Source organism: Canis lupus, chromosome 15, assembly GCF_011100685.1.
Source record: "Canis lupus familiaris isolate Mischka breed German Shepherd chromosome 15, alternate assembly UU_Cfam_GSD_1.0, whole genome shotgun sequence".
NCBI classification, from domain to species: domain Eukaryota; kingdom Metazoa; phylum Chordata; class Mammalia; order Carnivora; family Canidae; genus Canis; species Canis lupus.
Window position 1 is genome coordinate 54,609,844 of NC_049236.1, and position 26,336 is coordinate 54,636,179.

Genomic DNA, 26,336 nt, shown 5'->3' on the forward strand with positions numbered 1-26,336 from the left:
TCATGAGCCAAATTTAGAACAATTTCAACTACAAAGTAAATAATGATAGCAATGGATTGCAATAGAAAGAATAAAATAAAATAAAATAAAATAAAATAAAATAAAATTAAATTAAATTAAATTAAATTAAATTAAATTAAATTAAATTAAAATAAATACATGAGTCTATACTGATATAAATGATGGAAGCAAGAAGGAAGAAAGGAGGAAGGAAGAATGAAAAGAAGGAGGGAGGGAAGAAGAGAAGGAAAGAGAAGACACAAATTTTATTTACATATGCCCCTTCCAGGAGGTGGAACTTTTGTTTTTAAGGATTTTATTTATTTATTTGAGAGAGAGAGAGAATGAAGGGGGTAGGGTCAGAAAGAGAGAGGAAAGCAGACTCCCGGCTAAGCACGGAGCCTGACACAGGGCTCCATCCTAGGACCCTGAGATCATGTCCTGAGCCAAACAAAGGCAGATGCTTAACTCATTAAGCCACCCAGGCACCCCTGGGAGGTGGAACTTAATCACTCTCTCCTTGAATGTGGGCTGGACTTAGTTGCATGCCTCCAATTAGTAGCTAATGAAAGGACATTTTCTTACCAGAGAACAACTCACTCTCAGTGATCAAGGTCAACACCACCAGTGATAAGTGAGGTGGATTCTATGTACCTTCCAATATGATTGGAGGAGAAGAGCATAATATCTATGTGGAATCCTTCCCAAAAACCCATAACCTCAATGTAGTCATGAGGTAAGATCTGAAAAACCTAAATTGAGAGACATTCTACAAAATATCTTGACCAATACTCTTCAAAACTGTTGAGGTCATGAAATACAAGGAACGAGAGCCTGTCACAGATTGGAAGAAACTAAAGCACTACGTGGAATACGCTTATCAAGGAAAAAAAGATCTTAAAAGAGATAAAGGACATAAAGTGGGAAAATGGCTGGCATCTGAATCAAGTCTATAGTTTAGTTAATAGTATTGCATGAATGTCAAATTTTTAATTACTCAAATGTAGCATGGTTATGTAAAGACGTTAACACTGGAGGCACCTTGTTTAAGAGTATATGGAAACTCTGCACTATCTTTGCAACATTCTGCAAATCTAAAGTTATACCAAATTTTAAAGTTTATTTTTTAAAAAACCAAACTCTAAATTGAGAAGGAAGACAAGGATACCTACTAATACAATCAAAAACTTAATAAGAGATGTAAAAGAAAGAGGAAAAGAACTGAAAGGAAGATTAAGAAATCATTTTTTTCACAAATTATATGATTTTTTGCATCAACCCAACATAATTCCCAGGATAATTATTAAAATAAATAACAGAGCTTATAGCAAGTTTGCCAGATAAAAAAATCAATACTAAAAAATCAATTATATTTCTATGTACCAGCAATATACAATTAGAAATGTGTTTTTCAAGAAGGGATTTTAGCAAGTCTATAGAAAATATAGAAATAAATCTAAGTAATTATGCATAACATATCTGAGAAGAACATTTGAAAAGTGTATAGCCAATAAAGAAGACCCGAATAAATGAAGAAACATAAAATTCTCAAAGATAGAAAGTTACTTCTATTAAGATGTCAATTCTCTTTAAAATGATCTATATATACATCCAATGCTGTTGCAATGAAATCACAACAGGAATTTTCAAGGAACTTGACAACCTATTTTTAAAAAATAAAGAAAAATAGCAAGGATGCTCCAAAAGGAGAAGAAAATGAGGTGAGACTGCCCTATCACATAGCTTCTACATGTGTGTAATTAAGAAAGCATCATTTTGGAACACAGATGGACACAACTGAGCAAGGCAACAGAATGAGGAGCCCTGGAACAGACCAAATAATATGCAGAAATCTGATTATGAATTAGGTGGCTTTGCATACCACTGGGTGGGGTAAGAGTGATTATTTAGTGCATGACGCTGGGACACTACTGGATACCCTAAGGAAAAACCTCACACCATACACAAAAATAATTACAGATGAATCAAAGACTTAAATATGAAAAGCAAAATTTAAATCGCCAGTCTTAATAAAAACTGGGCAAAAGACATGAGCAGACATTACACAGAAGAGGAAATACGAGTAGCCAATAATAATATGAAAATTTCTCAACCTCATTAGTAGGCAGGAAACAAATAAAAATTAACATCGAGATACAATTTTACACTTAGCATACTACCAAAAATTAAAAGAATGACAACCAAAAGGTTGCTGAGAATGTGGTACAATAGAAATTTTTGCATATGGTTGATGGAAGTGTAAATTGGGTCACTTTTAAAATCATTTTAACTCTACCCAATAAAGTTGAAAAGATAAATGTGTTAAGACAGCAATGATTCTTATAAAGACTCAATTTCTTTTCTTGCACTTCTGGACAAGGAGAACAAGCCAAACATCCATCAAGCAGAACAGACAAGGGTCGCCTGGGTGGCTCCCTGGGGTCTGGTGATTGAGTTCTGTATCGGGCTCCCTGCAAGGAGCCTGCTTCTCCCTCTACCTATGTCTCTGCCTCTCTCTGTGTGTCTCTTATGAATAAATAAAATCTTAAAAAGAAAAAAAAGTAAAACAAAAAAAAGAAAGGTGGCTATTTGTACAATGGAATACTATGCATCAAGGACAATAAATGATCAAATAAATTATCTGTATCTACATGAACTGACCTCAGAACATCATATTGTTCCGTTCAAATACAGTATTATTCCACTAATCTGTATCTCGAAACAGGCAAAGAAAAAAAAATAACCAACTTCCTTTTTATAGGAAAGTACATAGGGAAATGTACATGTGGTAAAATTATAGAGGAAATCAGGAGATATGTTAACTTCTAATACACTTTATGCACATATACACCTATTTATGCACACACACACACACACACACACACACAGAACGTCTCTCCTATAGCACAACCCACTAGATGTGCAGGTGTTCAGTGGCCCTCTTGGCAATGACCTGTAGGAACAGGAAGTAGGGCAAGAGGCCCAAGAAGGGCTAATACTTTGGCTACTCTGTTATTGAGGTCTTTGACCCAGGACACCCCTGTCTTTGACCAGCATGCACAAAACTGTGGTAGGTTAACATGCTCCTTTGCACGGAGGGCAAAAATCTTAAAGACTCCATCATTTCTAATAAGAACATGGAATACTGCATATGAAAAGAATACTAGCATAGTGAAAAACTATCTACATGGCTGTTAGGAAAAATGGATTTTAGCATTTGTTTAGGTATAAGATATGAATGAGATCTAGAGCCACTACTTTCCTTCTCTGCTCTGTTCCCTTACCTATAAAATGAAGGGTTGAATAACACAGTCTCTAGAGATAGCTAGGATAGCTTTTAGTTCTCAAAGATTGCAGATGTAAGGGGAAAAAAAAATAACATGAAATGCATAGTCACAGAAAGAAGAAATGTGGGGAAAAAAAGTCATTATACAAATGTTAAAGATACAAACTGTGATGACAGTAAGTACAAAGTTTATTTCATCTGTATTGAAATATTTATCTGTAATATACCATAAAGTGCAAATCCTCTTTTAACTTGTGTATCAAAGAGAACACAACCCCACAAAGAAGCTTAAGTAAAATATTTTCATGATATACAAATGCCATTGAAGTGAAAAGTCTTCAATAAGACCACCCAACCTTGACAAGTGTATTCACACAGGATTTAAAGAGTAATATTTGTATGACATACAGTAGGTGGTCTTTTGCGTGGGTGAAATACTCCAGCTGACTTTGGTTCATGAATGCTTCTAGAATTATGATGAATTTCTACCTGGCAAACCACAATAGCTAGCCTAAACTTCTAAGTCTCCTTTCACAATTGCATTTCTTTTTTGTTATGAAATGCCCAAGTTTCTTTAATCCTGTGTGCATGTGTGTGAGCACCCGTATGTGTACTTAGGTAGTATGCACCCAGGAATATTGTGTTTTCTCTTAAATAATTATTGTTTATTTTACTGACTGGCTGTCAGGAAGCTGAAATGTAAAATTTTTAGCACTGATCATAACTTAGGTTTTCTGGCACAACTGCATTCCTTTATTTGGATTTTCTTTATCCCTTATTTCAGATCATTTGATTCTCTATGTTCTTCGTGCTGTAAATTACCTCGAACTGTTTTCAGAAGTAGATAAAACTGATGAATGCACACATACAGTATGTGTCTTCTGATTTTAAAAGAAACATAGCTTAAATAAGGTTGCAAATTTCTTGGATCATCAGAAAAATATAAAGAACAAAAGATGCCATTTAAAATCACATCATTAAAATGATGCAACTTGAAAGACTTTGTATGACAGTTGCATTCTGTTTCAATTTTAAGTATAACTTACTTGCATATGTCGTCTTCTGGGTCTTCAAGCCCAAATCTTTCATCAAACGTAAGTTGTATCCATACATTTTCCTCTGCTGCTACCAATCTCCATACCAAGACCATATTTCTTGGGTAAGTATGAGGAAATCTTGGGCTGTGAATACTTCCATTAGTAGACACAGTAATAATTCTCTCATGCTGGGGATCTTGTACTCCTAAAGCAAAAATATAGGAAGAGACGTACAGTTAGCACATATAGCTCAAAAATTGCAGGTTTCAAAATAAATGTTTTTTTAATCATCCGTATTTTAAATTAAACAAGTGTTGGGTATGCCTCATACGATATAAACCAAGTACCACTCTCTTCAAAACTCACACAGAAAAAAAGGACTATTTTAACACTACCAAATAAAAACCTGTGTACGTTTATACTCGAAGGAGCATAACACATTACTTTTCTTAATTACTAAAATGTCGAACTACCAACTCATGGACTTCTAGAAATAATACAAAGAGTGAATTTTCCCCAATACTTCAGCAACTACAACTACAGCAATTGCAGCAACTTTTTAAAGAGTACTTGTTACTCAAATCACATTATTTCATTGATAAAATGCAATTTAAGAATACTGCTCTAGGGGCACCTGGTGGCTCAGTTGGTTGAGCGTCCGACTCTTTGATTTCAGTTCAGGTCTGATCTCAGAGTCCTGGGATTGGACCCCACTTCGGGTTCCCACTCAGAGGGAGTCTGCTTGTTGCTCTCCCACTGCCCCTCTCTATGACTGCGCTGGTTCTGTCTCTCACTCTCTCTCAGATAAATAAAATCTTAAAAAAAAAAAAAGAATGCTGTTCTCAGAAACTTCTTAAATTTAAAAGACTGAATATCAAAGGCCATATATTATTTAGAAGGTTATTTAGGTTAAGAATAATCTTTTTTACTATTTAAAAACCCTCAAGTAATTTTAATAAGTTGTAGTTATGATTCTTAAAGCAGCTTTTTCATTCTCCTAACCTTGACTATTTCAACAATCAATCTGGTATTATTTTATATGGTCTAACTTATAATTAGGAAGACAGAGTAAAGACAAAAGACAAATATAAGTTCCTTTGAATACATATGGGGAATATCATCACATTAGTAAATTATTTGTTAACTCTGTAGAATTTTTAAATTAAATAAATTAATGCTGTCATTCTTCTCAGTGCCTGATTTTGTCCTCAGCTACAAGTAACCTATTCAGAAACATGATCCCTCTCGTTGGATGCTAATATTTAATACTGCTATTGGCTATATTAACTCATGAAATAATCAATATTTCTTTTATGCACATAATTTATCACCAGTATATCTCCTGAGAACACAGAAGGATCTATCAAGTTAGATGAGTTCTCCTCTACACTGACTACTCTTTTAAAGATGATGAAAATTTACTGATACATTAAATTAATTACCTGTTTTCAAAGATTTCCTTTAAAATTGGGATATTTCCCAACTCTCTAAATTTTCTTCCAATAACCTACATATTTCAAAGGCATTTATGACAGTAGTTTATATCAGGAGTTCTTCTTATTTTAGCAACTAATACGTTTTAATGAATTTTTCCAATTAGATTTATTAAAATTTATTATTTGCCCCATTTCATCTAAAAAATGCCTCAGGTAATCCAAGGCACTCTACAAATACAGCACTGTTTATTTTCTCATATATAATCTAGAAAACTACATAGCTACTAAAAGATCTGAATTCTATTTTTACAGCTTCAATCAAAAAAGCTCATTGCTAAAATGTATATACTTAAATTGTGTTTACATCTTCTTTTTTCTTTTATAGTCCACAATTCCATTAAGCTATAATTAAACATAATTTAAAGACTGAACATGTAGGCCTTCTTTGTGGTAAAAGAATTGTAAATTTCCTTTTAAGTGAAATTGCTGTTCCCAAAAATTGGTCTTTAAATGCAGTGAGGTTTGCCACCAAACACATATGATTTACACATGATTGTCAAAGTTTTATGTAAATCTCAAGCAACTAGGCCTATAATCAGAAAAAAAAAAAAGAAGCAACAAAGATTAAGTTCTACCAAATGAAGGGTCTACATTTATAGTTGTGTTGTTTAAAAAAAATCATAGTTCTAAATATATAACTTTACTAGTATTTTTAAGGAAGGAACAAGTATATACTTTATGACTATTTTATTGAATATTTGCTTTTCTTATGTCCAGTGGACAGTATAGCCAAAGAAAAATAGCAAGGAAATAAATGTTTGTAGTCAAATCACTAAAACATTACAACATTCTCCTAGCCATGTATTCTAAAGAAGAATAAATCTTGGTTCATCTCAAATGATGAATTTAGCATGAGAAATGAAAACATATATAAACATGGAATTTTAAAAAAATTATAAAATAGTTATCTTTTCACATTATATTACCCAGATTCTCTTAAGGAGGAAATAATGAAAACTAAAATGAACCAAAAATAGAAAAAAAAGGAAAAGGGATATTAATAATGTAATACTAACAAAAACACTAACTCTGAAAGATATCTGCATCCTCTCCTGTTCAGAGCAACAGTATTTACAACAGCCAAGACATGCAAACAACCTAAGTGTCCACCGATGGGTGAAGGGACAAAGGAAATGCACTTTATATATACAATGTAATACTATTCAGCCATAAAATAAAAAAAAATGCCATTTGCAGCAACATGAATAGACTTTGAGGGCATTATACTAAAATAAGTCATACAGGGAAAGACAAGACAAATAATGTATGACTTCACATGCGGAATCTTAATGAAAATAAAATAGCTCTACAGAGAACAGACTGCTGATTGCCAGAGTTGGAGAGTGGAGGGTGGGTGAAATGGGTGAAGGGGTCAAATGGAACAATTTTCCAGTTACAAAATAAGTCATGGGGATGTAATGTAAAATACAACATGATGACTACAGTTAATAATACTATACTGCACATTTGAAATTTGCTGAGAGTGGATCTAATAAATTTTTGTTTATTAGACACATACACACACAAATTTTAACCATGTGATGATGGATGCTAACTAGACTTATTGTGGTGGTCATTTTGCAATACATATATCAAATCATGATGCTGAGCACCGGGAACAAATATAATATTATAGATCAATTATACCTTGATAAAAATAACAATGTAAATACTGTAAGATGGTTGACTACACAGGTACATATATAATTTAATTAATCAAATAACTATATTATTCAATTAATTTAGCATTATGTCAAAGTAATGTCACAATATTTGCTATGCATTTCATAATATTAGTCCCTCTAAAGATATATTTACTATGAGCGAAAAAGGATAAGAATAAGACTCAGACAGTAGAGCATGCAACTCTTGATGTCAGGGTTACAGGCTCAAGCCCACATTGGGTGTAGAGATTACTTAAAAATAAAAATAAAAATAATAAAAATTATAATGCCTGAAAATGTATTATTAATAAAGAGACCACTAAAAAGAGGTTTCTAGGTAATACATCACTTTTTAGAAAAGATAAATCCATATCCTTTCTCGATACTAATGTTTTAGGTCAACTGTTGCAGAAAAGGGCTGTAGGATTAAGAATTAGGTACAATGTTTTATTTTATTTTTTATTTTTTAAGATTTTATTTATTTACTCATGAGAGACACACACAGAGAGAGAGGCAGAGACACAGGCAGAGGGAGAAGCAGGCTCCATGCAGGGAGCCCGATGCGGGACTCGATCCCAGATCTCCAGGATCATGCCCTGGGCCGCAGGCAGGCGCTAAACCGCTGAGCCACCCAGGGATCCCAGGTACAATGTTTTAAATGAAAATCATTCTACTTTCTAAGTCATCTTCTTTTTTGAAGTATGCTCCATGCCCAGCATAGAGCCCAATGTGAACCTTGAACTCATGACCCAGAGATCAAGACCTGAGCTGAGATCAAGACTTAGATGCTTAACCGACTGATCTACCCAGGCACCCCTGGATTAAGAATTAGGTCAAAAGGAAATGTCTCCAAAATTGGTGAGCTTTAGGAGTTCTGACGGCCTCCAGTTCCTGTTTCATGTGGGCAAGACTGTAGCAACATGTCACCTGTAAACTGGTAGACTTCATAGATACCCTGTGAAATTTTTGATGTGTTTACTTCCGAAAATATTTTATTTTGAAATTATGTTTTAAAAAAACATTTCTATTTCTAAGTCCTTACTTGATAAATACATATCTTCATTGGTCTCATCTGCGCTTTACTCTGTTCACTATGTCTTTCTTCTTTTTGCCGGTAATAATCCTTCTTTATATTATTTTTTGTTTGGTTATATAGTTATCTTTGCTTTTGCTCTCATCAACTCGCAATTAACAAATTTCAATTTTAACAAGTCAAAATCATAAGATAAACACACACATGCACACAGTTTTACTGACTCCATGAACTGACACTTTTTGTCTAGAAAATCCAGAATAGTGTCATCCTAATCCAACTTGATGCCATACAAAGAAGACAGACTTGAGCTCCATAGTGCAAAGAAATCTCTCTCCATAAATTCCAATCTATATAGAAGTACCCTATGTTTATGTTTAATATTTAAAATTCTGACTATTCATACTAAAGTACAATACTATACTATATACAATAATATCCTAGATAGGCTAGGATAATATACAATATATCCTAGATAGGCTCAATTTTCTCTTTCCCATACAGTTAATACAATAGCAAAATAAAACTAAGACAATCAGTAGCGCTGTCTACATCAAACTGTTTACAAATTACTGTACATTTTCACTAAGGAAAAAAAATGAGGGTTTGTTTTATTAAGCAAACCATAAAACAAATATAATTATTTAAGATATGCTCAATTGAGGTTCTTGAATTTATCCCAGAAGATGATCACTTTATTCCTCAAGGGAATGAATAGTCAAAACTTATATACTGGAAACTTATTATGATTCCTGCTCTGTTCCAGGTGCTTGGAATATCACAAACAAAATGAAGCCCTGTCCTCTTAACGTGACAACCTCTAGGACTGTGTTAATATCACTCCTAAACTATCTCTACAGTATCTAATATTCAGCTACCAAAACCCACTTCAGATGTTTCCTCTTTTAGAATTCCATCTTTGAAGAAAACAGAGAGGGAGACAAACCGTAAGAGACTCTTAACTATAGGAAATAAACTGAGGGTTACTGGAGGGGTGGTGGGTGGGGGATGGGGTAACTAAGTGATGGGCATTAAGGAGGGCATTTGATGGAATGAATGAGCATTGGGTTTTATACACAACTGATGAACCAATCACTAAATTCTGCCTCTGAAATTAATAATACACTATATGTTAATTAAGTTGAACTTCAATAAATACATAAAAGAATTCCATTTTGATTACTGTTGTGTATTCCTTTAGGAGTGCATATTCTAATGTTAATATATGGGTTTACTTTCCTTACTTTCTACCATACTATTCATGCCTAAAACATAAAGGCATATTACTCAAGTCCAGAAACTAACCAACCATCTAGCTCTGTGCCTTGCCCATGGCACTACCTAGTACATACTGATAGTATAAAACAAAACAAAATCCCACCCAAGAACACGGCAGAAAACAATTTTATATGTTATTTCAATGTTTCATTCTTCATTCCCAAGATCCTAGTGACTGCACATGGTAAGGATAAGAAGATTTTACAATTCCTACTCCTTCTAATTAAGGCCCCTTAATTCATATTTGCTATCTTAGGCAAAGTCCATCTATTATAACCTACATACATATTTCAGCTGAAGGTGATAGGTCACAGAGTACTCATTACTGAGATTTGCCATTTTCTTAACATGCTTGCTTATTTTAAGAAAATAAAACATGTTCTATAATTTTACCACACTCCAAGAATCCCATAATTACAGTCATTATTTTATCTTAACTCTGAAATATGAATAGACTGATGATAAAAGCTGTTATTTTAGGTAAGACATGTGATATCAGAGTTTACTTTTTATAAACTAAAGATAATCACAAACTGTTTTAAAGTTTAAATGAAATAACCATATAAATTAATCACCTTGATAACTGTAAGTCAGCACATACATGAAGCAGAAACTTTGTCCAAAATGTTCTAATTAAATACAATGAGAGAAAATTTACTATCAGGTATCAAGTTTTCTGATGTCAGTGAATAGGAGATTGCTATGTAAGATAATGCAAAATTGGTCACATGTACAAAGATTCTAACTTTGCAAAGATCAAATTAATTAAGCAAGAAACAATGATGTTTAGGTGGGGATTTCAAATTTCTGATTTCATTCTATAGGTTCATTAGGAGAAAAATAGCAGCTTGTAGAAATTTTGCCAAGTCCCTGACTAGACACTATCTTCATATAAAGGCTTAAATTACTTTGCATTTGCTGAGAAGCACAAGAATTCACCCATTAGAGCCACCTATCTAATTATAAATGATAGTAAGAAATGGGAGTCTTTGTTCAGGAAGTTCATAGCATATATTACATATGCAATGAGAAAAAGCTGAAATGGTGAGCATACCCCCAATATCCCCATCACTACTACGAAGCAGCCACTGGAAAAGAAGGGCTGTATTGTCCCTACCCAGAAGTATGCCTAGAAAACCAATATAAGCCCATTTCTCTCATTCATGGATGATTTTAAAGACCAATCAGAGCGAATCCAATGGCTTTTCTTCAACAGTTGAGAATGAGATCTTCTGGGTGAAGACGTAAGATCCAGAACTACTGTAGCCATTAAGCTTGTAATAGAATCCAGTCTGATGAAAAAGTCAATGCACAGAACTAGGTTGATAAATGATAGTACACAAATGTAAACCTAGATCCCAGCTCAAACCACACAAGAAGTTCATCCCATGTCTGGGCTTCTCAGGTACATGACTAAATAAATCACTTTTTATTACTTAAGCCAATTAGAGTTATAATTTTTTACATTTGCAACCAAAATCATTACATAGTGAACATGTCTGAGTTTGCCTGGGATGGCCTTCATTTAGTCCTGTTATCCCAGCATGGCTATTATTAGTGTTCCCTTTTCACGCTCTAAAATATCTGATTTAGCGTCATAAAGAACACAGCAAGTAAGGTCTATAAAATTCTTCTGGTATTGAGGTATGAGATATAGAATGGTAAAGATTCGACAGCACGGTATTTTAGCCTTAAGGAATGGTAAAAATAATTTATTTTGATTTTACACAATGGGATACAACATTTTCAAATGAAGGCTCAATTATGAAAGATAAACTGGCAATAATCTTCTTACCTATTATGTCACAGTATAAACAGCCAAGTATATATAAACACAGAATCTCTGTAAAGCTTTTACTGCACACCAATTAGTAATGAATACGATTGTATACACACACCACTAGAGTGAACCCTGTTTAGGCAATGGTATTATTTTTTATTCAGTGTTAAGTTGCCCTTTATTTTAGATACCCCAAAGAGGCCAAAAGCAGAATATAGAATAGAAATAAATTAGGAGTAATTAACATTACAAAATAAACATTCCCTTTAAAGATTCACTATTTTTAAAAAAAATTTTTTTAAAGATTCACTATTGATTTCACTTTTCAATACTTAATCAACTTTCTCATTGAATGAAAACTATTATTCAATGCAGAAAGTTCACATAAATATTAGAAGCTCTGTAATATTTTAAGCTGAATACATTTATATGAAATAATATTATTATAACAAAAACTAGCTAATATGATTAAGCACAAATTCATAATACATAACAAACATGCTTACTTAAAACACATTCACTAAAGACCCTCATCTGTTTTGAAGATTCAACATCTGCCCTTTTTCTATCTACATGGGACATATAATTTACGACATTCAGATTGGAGTTTACCAGCAGTTTCAAATATGGAAGTAGCTACCTATTTCTTTGTGAACATACAATGGCTAGATACAGTACTGACATTCTGATGGGAAGATGTTTAAAATTCATCAATGAAAATAATAATGGAAATGTAATCAATACAAACTTAATCCTTCACAGCAAACATGCAAGTAAGGCCATTAGTTTATGCCTTTAGTGAATATTTAAAATATCTCTAAAAGTCTCTTTTAGGTTAAGCTTTCAATGAAGCAAAATAAATGATTCCTAAGAAACGATAAAATAGGAATATGATTCAGTCTTCATACATTCAGCAATCATTTATGCTGAAAAATGAGACTACTGCTTTCCACTTATATTTAGTGTTTCATATTCACAAGTGAATGCATATAATGTAGAAGTAATAGGCTTATGATTCTCTTTTGAATAATACAAAAGACAGTAAAAATAATAAATTCAATAACTTCTTTACAAATCATGTCCTCCTATCTTATGTTTTAAATGTTATTAAATGCTGTTGATAAGTGATAAAGTGTTCACATTTCCATAAACAGTATTTTAGATTTTAAAATTGTATTTGTAGCAAGATCTTCGGTTTCGGCAGTATTTCCACATCACAACATCAAGAATAAATGAAGAGCAATTATACTGGGACATGACTGCCCCTCAAAGGTGGATTAAACTATGCTCATGAATGTTCTACCTTTCTGCCCTGCTGGAAAAACATCATCCCCTCCGACCCCACACTACCTCAGTAACTCTTGTCAGTCTTGAATTAATGTTAAAATATAATAAAATATAAATGTGAAGCCTTTAAAATAAATGAAAGCCATGAAAGTTAATAATAAAAGACATCATTTTGGTATGGAAATAGGTTGCCTAAATTTTACTTCTCAAAGCAAAGATATTTATAATTGGCTTGAATATGCCCATGAACAGCATTCTTTAGCAACAGCTAGCCTTATTACAATAGTTTCAAAATTAAATCAAAGATCTGAGGGAAAAGGCCTAAAAAGAGAAGTTGAACCTACATTAGAACAGATTCGAGATACACACTTGTATTCAAAATAAAGACTGAATTAGACTTTAAAGAGTCTAGCAGAAGTTTCATTTGTGAGGAGTGATTCTTCTTCAACACCTCATTATCACTAGTTTCTTCAACTGTATTCAAAAATACCTACTTCCCTATCTTCTGATCTCAGTGAAGACTTTGAGGATGTATGTGTCAGATTGGACACTGTTAGATGCCACAAGAAGATTTGAGAGTCCTTCTTTATGGTATTCACACTGTTGATAACACCATAATCCTCCAGCCAGCAAATGGACCAGCTGTATTAATGACCTTCCAACAAATGAACAGGACTGTTTGATCATAGCATTTCCTTGAAAATTCTTGTTCATGAAACCCAATTTTGAGGTTGAAAATTCTCCACCCACGATCCCTATAGATCTAACCATTCCTCTTCTGAGAGAAATAAAACACTGTCCCCCAAAATGGAACAAAGATACAAAAACAAATGCCCAGAGGTCAAGAAAAGCAGGAGAAAGGAACAGAAAACAAAAACAAAAAAAAAACAAAAAACAAAAACTTAATTGAACCGCATCAAGTTTAACAGTACTACTTATCTTGACAAATGGCTATTACTCTCATTCTCAAGTTGAGATAGGGCTTTTTAAGAAAGATATGTGTAACACAAGCCTTAACAACAACGAGTTATTTAAAATCCATGATTTACATTTATACACATCTATTTCTGTACAACTACACTAACTATCAAATGTTTTATAGCAGTCACTCTACTTGAAAATTCAATTGCAATGTTGTATTGTTAAAAGTCAATCAAAACAAACAAATCAAACCAAAATGAAAGATTTCTGATGAGGAAGTAATATACCAATAAACCATAAAAAAAACCCCTGATATAAATATATATAACTTTTACTTATTAACAAGAAACTTTTCATTAAGTGCTTTCCGCCAAAAGAAAATACTTACTAATGAAGGATTTAAGAAACACCAGAATCATCCATTACAATTTGAGAAACGCACTTCTACTCTCTCTATACCACAAGAGTCAAAATAAGATGTCAGGGGAAATCACCCTTTAACACATCAGAGAATACAGAAATGAGAATAGCGACATTTCGGTAAGCACACTACAGTCTGGAGATCATTAGGAATACAAAAATAACACAGGAGTGTTGGAACAACCAGATAAAAGTTTACAAGTACAAGGACAAAAAAGACTCCCATTAGGAAAGAAAGGCATTCGAATCTATACTAGTTCATGTTGAAAAATCAGATAAAAATATTATACTACCTAAACAAATCCTCTTCTGTAATATGGTTCACCGCATCAACCTTAATTATGTGAGAGTACGTTAGAGTGCACAATAAGAAAAGTTTAATAATTCAGAGTAAATAAAAATATATGTTTTGCTTACCTTTTAAATGTTCTTTCTCCTCTTTTCTATGCCAGTCCAGATGCTTGGGTATAGTTCCTCCCTGCCAGTAGATGGAGATAGTAAAATTGAGTCTTTTGGTGACCTCGCATCCTAATCTAGGTGGTTCAGAATCTTCAATTTCAGATTTTGGAAGTAAAAAAATTTGAATGATTGAAAAGACACATAAAGCTTGTAAAAATTATTATATGAGTCAGTCAAATGAACTTTTATTCATGGTCATTTGTACCAATCTTTAAGGGAGAAGGTCTTGGCTGGCATAGAAAAAAATAAAAGAAAGAGCATTATTTTGTAGGATATATTCCCTTGACTCTTCATTCTTCCCAGAGCTTGCTCATTTACTCAACAAATATCTATTGGACAGAACTCAATAGTAGCTTGCAAGTCACTTGCCAGATGCTTTCATACACATTACCTATTTAATGCTTTTAACAACCCTGTGAAGAAGTAATTATTAGCTCCCAAAATCTTGTCTCAGAAACCATATTTTTTAAAGTTCCATATGGTGATCTGACTCTTGATGCTAAGTTTCTGTAGTCCTCCTGATGTTCAGTTAATTGCCTCTCAGATTTAGGGAGAATGAGTTTCTTCCTCCTTTTGATAAAGGGGACCTTGAAGTTGTTGAAAACTCACTCGCTATTGATAAAAACTGTCTATGTTTTATTTTGTTTCAAATTAATACAAGTCCTCTAACTGCTTCCAAGCAGGAATGCAAAGGCTAACGTACAGCCATTTTACAGAGGTTAAGTGGATCATCTGAAATTAAATGGGATTCAGAAAAAGTGCTTCACGAAGTATTTTTTTCTTTGAGAAATTGTGCACTTAAGATCAAATTCATAGGGATGAGCATTAACATTTTTAGATTACTAATAATGGCTTATAAAAATAGTAAAATGAATAACATTTCCTAAAGATACTAGAGGACACAAAGGTACATCCTGAGGATGATAAACACACTGGAAGATTAAAAAAAAAAAGAAAGAAAGAAAGAAACACACTGGAAGAACATTCAAAACTTAATTGAATATTGGTGAAATTATAAAATAATTGGTTCCATTTTTCTCACTCAGTTTAATAAACCCATGTAAATTTTAATTAAATAGAATATATCCCTGATCCTTATCATAAGTAAAGTCTAGGTTTCAATACTCCCAGTAGTCATGGTTTGTGACTCTATTTCAACACAACACACTTTGGGGAAATAAGGTATTACCTAACTATTCGAACAAAAGTAGTGTCAATTCGTTCAAGAATGACGGATTAAAATAAAACTACTCACTTTTACATAGTCACCTTAATCACTCTGCCCAAATAAATAAAGTAGTATTTATACACCTCTTTATAGTTCTTATAATGATTTTCAGATTATAAAACACTTTCTTTTACATATTTTTCTTTTTGGCGGTCACACAACCTTGAAAACCAAATGTATTATGCAAACTCTATTACTGTGAAAATAGTGTTGGTTGGCACAGTAAGTTTACCATATAATTTATTGTCCAAACCAAACATTTTTAAGAATAAAAGACGATGGTATTCTTAATTGTGTCAGGACAGCAGACGTAAACCATGATGGGCCCCAGAAAACATGGACATATGGCTACTCTAATGAAAAATAACAACATTAACCTTCAATCCAGAGCTTTTGAGTCTAAATTCTATTCTCTTTCCACTCTACCATACGACTCTAGAAAATCTTTCAACCGGGACATCTACGTGATTAATTCTTAAAAATATGCTTTCCTATTAGCATCCTTGTTCAACTTAGCGCACTGAGTAGAACTTTTTGTTTTCATAAACTTGGTAATATTATTACGTTTACAGGACTTTATTTCAAAGCAGGTTAAAACAAAAACAGCAATTCTAAGGCCTTTTCTGTTTAACTGCTTTTTAATGAGTTGTGAGGTGTTTCTAATATTACCAATGAAGCAGGAGACTTTTTGACCAATTATTATCCTTTTGCTGGATTCTGGCTCCATTCCATTGCTCAGAACAACAGGGTTGATATTAATTCTACCCTAATTGTAAACATTCTTCCAGAATTTGGTACCCCTTAAAAATGATAAATTCCACATTAACTTAGAAAATATAAAAGACTGGGGCTTCTGGGTGGCTCAATCGGTTAAGTGTCTACCTTCAGCTCAGGTCATGATCTAGAGTCCTGGGATCCAGTCCCATGTCCAGCTCCCTGCTTAGTGGGGAGTCTGCTTCAACCTCTGCTCCTCCTTCCTGCTTGTGCTGTCTTTCTGTCTCTCTCAAATAAATAAATAAATAAACAAACAAATAAATAAATAAAATCGTTAAAAAACGAAAATATAAGGAATCATCTTAAAAATGTTTAATGATTAGTGTTAAAAGTCATTGAAAATGAAACTATACTAAAAAATAAAAACTCCTTATCCTTCACAATGAATGCAAGTCTCACATGTATATTAATTTATTTGATTATTTAGTTTCTAAAGTATCTGTAATTTAATTAAACTCTAAAAGATCATGGATTTTGCCTACATCTCTGTTTTGTTTGGTTTTCATTGTTTTTTACTGGTATATTGCATAAGCATAACACAGTGACTCACACATAATATACAATAAATATTTGTTGACTAGCTGAACTGCCTCCAAATAAAGTCCATGTTTCACCTGCAAATCTATTTTTAAAAAAAGATTAAACAGATGAAATATGGCTTGATTACCAACCTATCATTATTTTCTGGAGATTGCTGGCTTAAGAAGAATTGACTAAAATCCTTCATATTATCTGAACAGATATCAGCAGCTCTTGTCAGGTCATCAGATACGTTTCCATGGAATGAAGTTATGTTAAATTCATATTTGGAATTGCTTTACCATGATCTCTAAAATAAAACCTCTCGGGATCCCTGGGTGGCGCAGCGGTTTGGCGCCTGCCTTTGGCCCAGGGCGCGATCCTGGAGACCCGGGATTGAATCCCACGTCGGGCTCCCGGTGCATGGAGCCTGCTTCTCCCTCTGCCTGTGTCTCTGCCTCTCTCTCTCTCTCTCTCTCTGACTATCATAAATAAATAAAAATTAAAAAAAAAAAAAAACCTCTCACAACTACAAGGTTTCATCTAAAGAGCATCAGATTCAAGGAAAAAAAATGATTATTCCTTTCTGAAATCAAAAGTTAAGTATCTTTTAAAAATAACATCCCCATTCTCTTGGCCAGACTTTGGAAATACATACACACTGAGCAACGAAAAAATGTGAAATTTTTCTCTTCACAATTCCCTTTCTTACCACAATTCCAGGATCAAAATTTATTTTGCTTAGCCTTATGCTTTAATTTTTCTGTGCCAGATGACAGATATAAAGGTAATAATATTTAGAAGTGAATGTAAGTATTATGGTACAGTGGAATAATACAGTAGCACCATTATTGTAAAGAGCATGCCAGGAGGATGATCTGGACAGAAGAAAATAATAATGTAGGACGTTTCTGAGACAAAACCCTTGACGTGATTCGCTAAATAATGTCTATAATCCTGTTTCTTTATAATTGCTCCAATTAAAAAAGTAGACTTCAGAATTCCTCAAGTATGTTAAACTTCTGAACCAAGTATTTAGAAACAAGAACTAGTTGTGTGTGTGTGTGTGTGTGTGTGTGTGTGTGTGTTTTATCCTTTTAGCCAATGGCTTGAGAAAGTTTTGAGAATCTGATGAAAGATATGGGTGCTCAAACCAGAAAATTATATAACTAAAGACATACTCTCATAGTATTCACACGATAGCATACAATTTCAGAGAATTCATCTAACCCCTAAAACCTCTGTAAAAACCTATTTATCTATGAAATCAAGGGTAAGAACACTTTCTCCAAAAATAACTTATCCATTATAAAGCAAAACAATGAGTTCTCCATTCCAGAATCAGGTTGCCCAATAGTGCCACTTTGGTTCAGTAATATCAGTGTAAAAGAATAACTGATTTAGCAATTAGGCATTCTGAAGGACTAATGAGTTCTGGAATGAGCTGGAAAAAATATATGTATAAATAGTAGGTATTGTATTTTTTTACGTAAAAATAGTGACAATAGTTCAGACTTCCAACGCAACTGTAGAAAAGTATTTAAAGTATTTTCTGGAAAAATGTATCTAAAATATGTAATTTAAAAACAAAGGAAGAACTCTTTACATTCACTAAAAAATGTGTTCTCTTTTCTAAGGAAATTTTAGAGACCTGGTATCAAGACATGTATACATAAAAGAATATAGCAGATAATGTCATTGCACTTCCACATTTCAACAAGAAAAGTTTATTTACTGTAACGGTTTTCAAGTGCAAATGATGAGAGCAGTTGCTAATTTTTGAGCACTAATAGCGGGTTAGAAACGGTTAGGCACTCACATGGATGATCTCACAGCAACACTGTGAGAGACTTGATCACTGCCACTCTACCAAGGAGTAAACCTCTAACTGGACCAGAGCATCAAGAACACAGTGAACAGCAACAAGGGAAGATGCTCTGAACTGCAGGCAGGATTGCTGACGAAGCTGTTTTCTTTCAAAGCTGCCAGCAACAGTACCCCTGATGAGTAGTAGCAGTTCACATACTTTTTAAGTAGGCGGTGGTTCTCCTGAGCCATGTAGGTGGGTCAGATAGCATGAAATACATCTCCCTTGATCCTAGTTCCTTTGTGACGGGATTAATAGTGATTCATTTTCATAAGATACTTAAGATAACATCAGAAATTTTCTTCAACCTTTTTTTTTTTTTTTTTTTTTTTTTAAAGACAGCAAAAAAGCCTGTTTGGTCAGGTTGGAAAAGCAGTTAACACAAGGATTGTATATGTTGTTATTTTTGGATCTTAAAGAACTGTTGTAATAATAGAATTGAAATCCTTCACCAGACTTTCTATTTCATAAAGGAGAGTAAAGAAAGTTTAAAAAGATTGCAATTATACATAATATATATATATGTATATATTACAGATACATATTTAAATTCTGTATAGGTAATTAAATTTTTCACTCAACAATATTAACTAAAACAGTTTTTTTCTCAACAACTGTACCGTAAGTAGGTTCTCTCCTTTAGTCCTTCAGTGAGTATGGTACCAGGAATTTATGGTAAAATAGTGCACAGTGGGTACCTTTTAAATCATCATGGGTTCAGGGTCATGTAATGGACAAGAAGCATCATCCCATCTCTATCTGTTATTGAAGAGTGTGAGTGGGATAGAAAAGAAGAAAAGACAGTCGTTAACTGTGATCTCCTTATCTTCTCCTGTACCGTCTCTCCATAAAAATCACAGCGTAACAGAATAGTATAATATAAAAGGTCCAATATCATAAGAGCCCTAGAGAAGGGTGAAGTATAATTTAGAAATATGATTTACTCAAAGTTTACCTCTAAGTCAAGAGTAAAGTATTTTGGCATTTGTACTAAGCTGAAATCTTTAGTAAATCATGTATAGAACAGATTCTAAGTAGAATTAGATTTCAGAATGATGCTGAAAGAACAAGGTCAACACGTATTCACTGACTCACTGCTGAGTTAAGGGCATAAGGCATGAACCAGGCTGTGGCAGTGGAGCCCTGGCTCATCATCACAGGCTCAAGTGTTATCTGCTCGACCTGCAAATTCTCAACAATATTGCTAGGTGACCCTTCTACCTCTTGAACTAAGTGACTTTTAAAAGCATACAGTAAGTCTTCATATTCACAATCTTTTCAATTTATGTTTTAAAAAACATTTTATTTATTTATTCATGAGAGACACAGAGAGAGAGAGGCAGAGACACAGGCAGAGGGAGAAGCAGGCTCCATGCAGGGAGCCCGATGTGGGACTCGATCCCAGGACCCCAGGGTCATGCCTTGAGCCAAAGGCAGATGCTCAACCACTGAGCCACCTAGGCATCCCAATCTTGTCAATTTCTAATGTACTTAATTCAAGCGAAGTTATCTGTCAGTTCTCTCACTTCTGTTACCTTAAGAAAAGCAGCAAGTCTCTAGAGGAGGTTTAGAGAACTGAAAAATACTCAACATAACCTCATAAGGTTCATATTTTAAATGATTTGTCTTCTCTTGCTGCCCATAAACATGTGATGTTTAATACTTTTCCTAGATTAAACAGGGTTCCTAAAAAATTAAATCCATAAACCCAAAGGAATCAATGGGAGTGCTAAAAATCAATGCAAGTGTAAAAAAAAAATGTGAAAGTTAGATTCAAGCAAAAAAGATCAAATCATTTGATTCACAGACAAAAATAATGTCATGTGAGAAAATTAAATATTTTTGACAAAAAGGCAGTATATTAATAAATACTATGAATGGTGTACATCTGAAAGTTTTAGTGACAGTCACACCTGTCACTAAAAAGAAAGGGAAGCCTTTTAAAATGTCAAATGAAGTGTTTTTTTTTTAATCTAAAGTACAATCAGTTGTTGAGTTAGAGACTAAATCTTCCATATGTCACTTTAAAGGCAAATAAAATTTTAGCACCGCAAAAATAAATGGTTCTGAAAATGGTTCCCATGCAAATATTGCTATTTGAGGATTATCTGTCACCAGTGCTGAAAATGCAAAGGATGGGTCAAAGCATCTGATAGAAGATCAATCTAATAATGCATTACGATGAACAAAAACACCCAAGGTGGGGGGGGGATATGTAAAAATTTCACAAAATTAGAAGCAAACTATTTTTTAAATAGAAAAGTAAGCAATACACACATTTTCAGAGACTGATTTTCAAATTGTTTTCTATCAATGAACCACCAACCATGAATGGGAAGATATGATAGCTACTAATTAATCTTCTGACGGCTTCCTTTTCTTGGGGGGTGGGGGGCACGTGGACATGTAGCACAGCTGAGAGGGAGAGGGGGGAGAGAGAATCTTAAGCAGGCTCCCCACTCACTCAGCATGAAGCTGACTTCAGGGCTCAATTTCAGGACTCTGAGATCACGACCCGAGCTGAAAGCAGGAGTCCGACATTTGACCGACTGAGCCACCCAGGCACCCATTGACTGCTTCATTTTTATTATATTACCTGGCACCATTTTCTATTTCCTTTCCTCTTTTAACTATCTTAGATTCTATAGCACTGCCTCCTTTTGTATCTAGAGTTGGTTCTTGTCCAAGATTTTATCCTCAGTCTTCTTTCTATACTCTCAATTTTTTGGTGACCTCAAGTAATTCCTGAATTTCAATAAATACCTTTCATTAGCATATGCTCTTTAAGTCTATAGCAAAAGCTCGGAACTGTCTTGCAAGTCAAAAGATCACATTCCCAAGTGTCTCATTGGTCCTTTAAATCAATATACCCTACTCCAAACTCATGATCATTTGTATGAGGGCTAGTTTCTCTTCTACTTTATTTTTGCATTTCTATTAATGGAATTACCATTTAACCAGCCAGTCAGCCTCCAGATATCATCATTTTGACTGTTACTTTTGGTTATGACATTTTATGTGGTCAGTTTGATAGGACTGAGATGAGTCTTAAATAGAACATGCTCCACCACGTGGTTAACATCCAATACAGATAGTCACTATTATTCTTGCAGCAGTTTTCAATATAGACTACTCAATCTGCTCACATAGCAATCTTCTCTTCTTTAATAAGAAGAGAAAACTGAACTGAAAGGTTCAGTTCAACTGAAACTGAAAGGTTCAGTTTTCTAGCCCTTTGACCAAATAGAGTTTTGCCATCTTCAAGCAATAATATATTGTGTGTACCACTCAGATATACCTTTAAGTGAAACATATCCTATAATACAGTGAATACTGATAATCTCATATTTCCTTAAGGAATAAATTTAGGAACCAGACATATTTAACTAAATATGCCTACCCATGGCTGCTTTTGTTAGACTAAGGAAAGGAAGACTAGTTCTGATTTTTTTTTAACTGTGGTATGGTTTTTGTCATATACACATACACAAAAGTCTATTTTTAATAGCCAAATTATAAGTCTTTTGTGCCTTATTTAAGAAACCATACCTTGTAATGTCAAAGGATATTCTTTAATATTTCACTCCTGAATGTTTACAAAAGTTGTTTATGGCATGAGTCATGTTTAATTGTTTATATTTTCACATACGGAGGGCCAATATTCTAAAAATCATGTATTACATAGTTCAGACTTTCTCCATTCCTTGTTTCATATATCAAATTACTATATATATATATATATATATATATATATATATATATGAATAGATTTCTGATCTTTTTATTCTTTTTCATTGTATTTGGCTATTCTTTTGCAAAAACACCATTTAGTTACTATGTCTTTATAATAAGCTTTAATGCCTTAGCTACTCATGGCCTTTGCTTTTCTTCATCAGTTTACAGATTAGCAGATTAAGTTCCATGAAGTTCTTATAGAATTTCATTGAAATTATGTTTAATGTCTAAAATTATTTGAGGGATATTTTTATATAACTGTAATATCAAATTCCCCCCCACCAGTGAACACGGTATTCTTCTGTCCATTTATTTACATTTTATGTATTTTTTTTCTCTTTTGAAGACTATTTGAGCGATTCCAAAGATAGCTACTGAAAAGAAAGGAAACCACAATAAAACCGCCCATAAGAACGAGCAAGAGCAACCCCACTGCAAACTTCTCAATTGGAAAATGCCACTTATCAAAATTGTGACAAATCCCAAAAGCCAGAACTAAAGCTATGTAATGTGACAGATGCACAGTGGAAAAAGTAATCAGTGCTCTATTCCTCAAAAACATCAGATGCTAAAATGTTCTCATTCTTGGTCCTCTTACTCCTCACTGAAAGACAACACTACCCTGGTTTAAGTCACAGCCTTTAGCAGTTCCCAAGCTTCTGTTTCAGTAGACTTTTATCTATCTTCACAAAGATCTTCCATGACTTTCTTTTTTTTTTTTAAGATGAATTCAAAGGTAGCAATTTTGTAGGCACAAATAGGACAGTTTTTTCACTGTATTTACCATAGGCTCTTCATCACATCACTTTATATGTTTTCCCTTAGCACTTAAAACTCTTTGAAATCATTACATAGCGTTTGCTTTATTGTCTTTCTCTCCCTTCCAGAAGATAAGTTCCTTAAAAGCAAAAATCATGCACATATTGTTTGTTGTCACATTCCCAACAACTCCAACAGTATGTGGCCAAAAGAAGGTGTGCGATACACATTTGTTGAGTTAATATATTCATATCTATCTAAAGCTATGCCTGAAGTGTAACTATACAATAGTTGGACTGTTTGTCTTAATGGTTTTATGATTTTGTAATCCTATCATCCATTAAGAGGACTGAAAGAACTAGAATCATAGTCAGGAGGTTGTAATAAATTAGGAGAGTCTACCAAACAAAACTGACGGACTTACTTCCCCTTTCATGCTTCTTCCTATTTCTTCTTTCCTTCACTTCTTTGTGCACATTGATTATACATTAACAAGTCTTTTCTTCCTCTTCTACCATAATAGGATTTTCTTTGTCCTCTTCTCCTTCCTATCCATTTATCTTACCCAAAGGAATCTCATTAGGACTAAACTGTACATAGTGTTATAAAACCACAAGGCTGAAGTGAACTTAAAAAAAATTGTTTGTGTCTTAAATCTTGAATAAATAGATAAGCACATGACATATTACTGTCTTCTACTTCTAAGAAAGTTTCCCTCTGAGTATGTCGTCTCTGGGAAATCAACTCTCAAATTAATAACCTTCTTGAAGAAGGTGTTATCCTTGTTGCATTTAAAGGCTTTTATCCAGGACACCTGGGTGGCTCAGCAGTTGAGCACCTGCCTTCAGCTCAGGGCATGATCCCGGGGACCCAGGATGGAGTCCCACATCGGGCTCTCTGCATGGGGCCTGCTTCTCCCTCTGCCTGTGTCTCTGCCCCTCTCTGTGTGTCTCTTATGAATAAATACATAAAATCTTAAAAAAAAATAAAGGCTTTTGTCCTTTTCATCTATAAATACATTGATATTGCAAAGTTGTTTCCACAAGGCTTATTAATCCAAATTTATTTTTTTTAGAAATGAAATATGGAATGAGTGCTTCAAAACAATGTTCAATTTTCAATACATAAACGCCAGGCAGATTAAGAAACCTTTTAATACAGAGTCATTTCCTAAAGGTAACTAAGTAACTTTTCTCATCAGTACATGTTCACGCAGTGTTCCAAAGTTTAACCCAATTAATTATACTGCAATTTATTTGCATATTATACCCTGCTATCATTATATGACAAAAAAACTATGCTTTGTAAAACTGCTGGAAATTTCATTAAAGGAACTGTACAAATGGAAAGGTAACGGCGAAGAGATAACAGAGAACACCGACTGCTGAGTGATTCAAAATACTAAAAATAAATGCAGAGGGAAAATCCTATAGGTAAACAGAATGATTGTTCCCAGGCAGGAGGTTTTATTTGGTATATAATGTATGGTGCAAAGAACATCAATGTGGGAAGAAAAAGGTCACCATCCTTCCGATTAACTGCTCAGTTTGTAGGCAGCTGCAACTTCTCTTAAGTAGATGCCAACATAGGAGTTTTAATCAGCTTATGATGGGAAGTGGTGTAAGAAATTCCTTGCAAATATTAGCACACACACACACACAAAAAAGGAGACAAATGGAAAGAACAAATCCAGGCAATTTATAGATGAACATATCTAAAAAGGATCTGATTTAAAACTATTTTCCTGGCAAAGAATGGAAATCAGCAAAATGCAAACAAATAATCAAATAAGCAAATAAGGACCCAGCGAGTGTAACCCGAAAGTTAATACGTCATTCTGAGTTTTTAATTTGCAAATATGACCAAATATAAGGAATGATGAAGGTATAATAAAAAAAAGTTAAATGATTGAAGATATTTATTTTTTAAATGTGCCATGGATAAGAGAACTCATCCTCCAGCTATTTTAAATAGACCGTCATCTATTTTAAAGCTTTCAATCATCCTTGCTTAGGATGGACATATTAATGTTTTTGCTTATGGATTAATATAAACTGTGTGTATAAAACTAAATTCAATTGAAAATTAAGACAGACTCCAGGAAAATCATTTTTTTAAGGAATATATGCTGCTTAGAATATACTGCTTAAGAACTTTAGGCATGAACTTAAATAAAAACTACTTAAACATATTATTCCCAATTAAGTGGATTCTATAGGTGATTTATGAAACTTCTAGACTAGCCTGTAACACTTAAGGATCATTGTACACAAACATTAAAATACTGATCATGTGTTGTACACAGAAAGACAAAGGTGGCTCCAAGGATATATTGATTTCACACTTATAATTTTGTACTACTGTCTAGTATATAACTCTGATGGCTATTTGTCAAATAGTTTTTCTAATTAGTCTACATTTTTTTAGTTCTCAATAATTCAATGGCATTTTTAAAAAGAAAAAAAGAGTAAATTAAAGAATAAATAACAAAAGAAAACTAACCTAAGATTACAAAAATAAACCACTTAAGAAAAAACACACATAAGATCATTCTTACTTCACCATTGTAGATCAAATGTAATAGTTTTATCCACTCTGGTTATAACTGGACCGCTTTAACACAATAATCACATTTCCTGTGCTTATATTATATATGATAATTTACTGAGATTTATTTGTACATATATACATAGATAAACACACACATCAATAAACCCATATATAAAACAATATACCACAGGTGTGAATTTCTGGGTAACCAGAGCAATGAGTCTATGGCTTGGAAGAAATGCA

At 33.5% G+C, this 26,336-nt stretch overlaps 1 protein-coding gene across 2 annotated transcripts in view; it reads right to left on the bottom strand.

Moving 5' to 3' along the window:
* Positions 1–26,336, bottom strand: part of PDGFC (platelet derived growth factor C) — a 198,100-nt gene that overhangs the window by 81,119 nt on the left and 90,645 nt on the right. For both annotated transcript variants that reach the window (XM_038559090.1, XM_038559089.1), the window contains exon 2: positions 4,333–4,528. In XM_038559090.1, the coding sequence (XP_038415018.1) occupies positions 4,333–4,528 (196 nt within the window). The remainder of the gene's footprint in view (positions 1–4,332; positions 4,529–26,336) is intronic.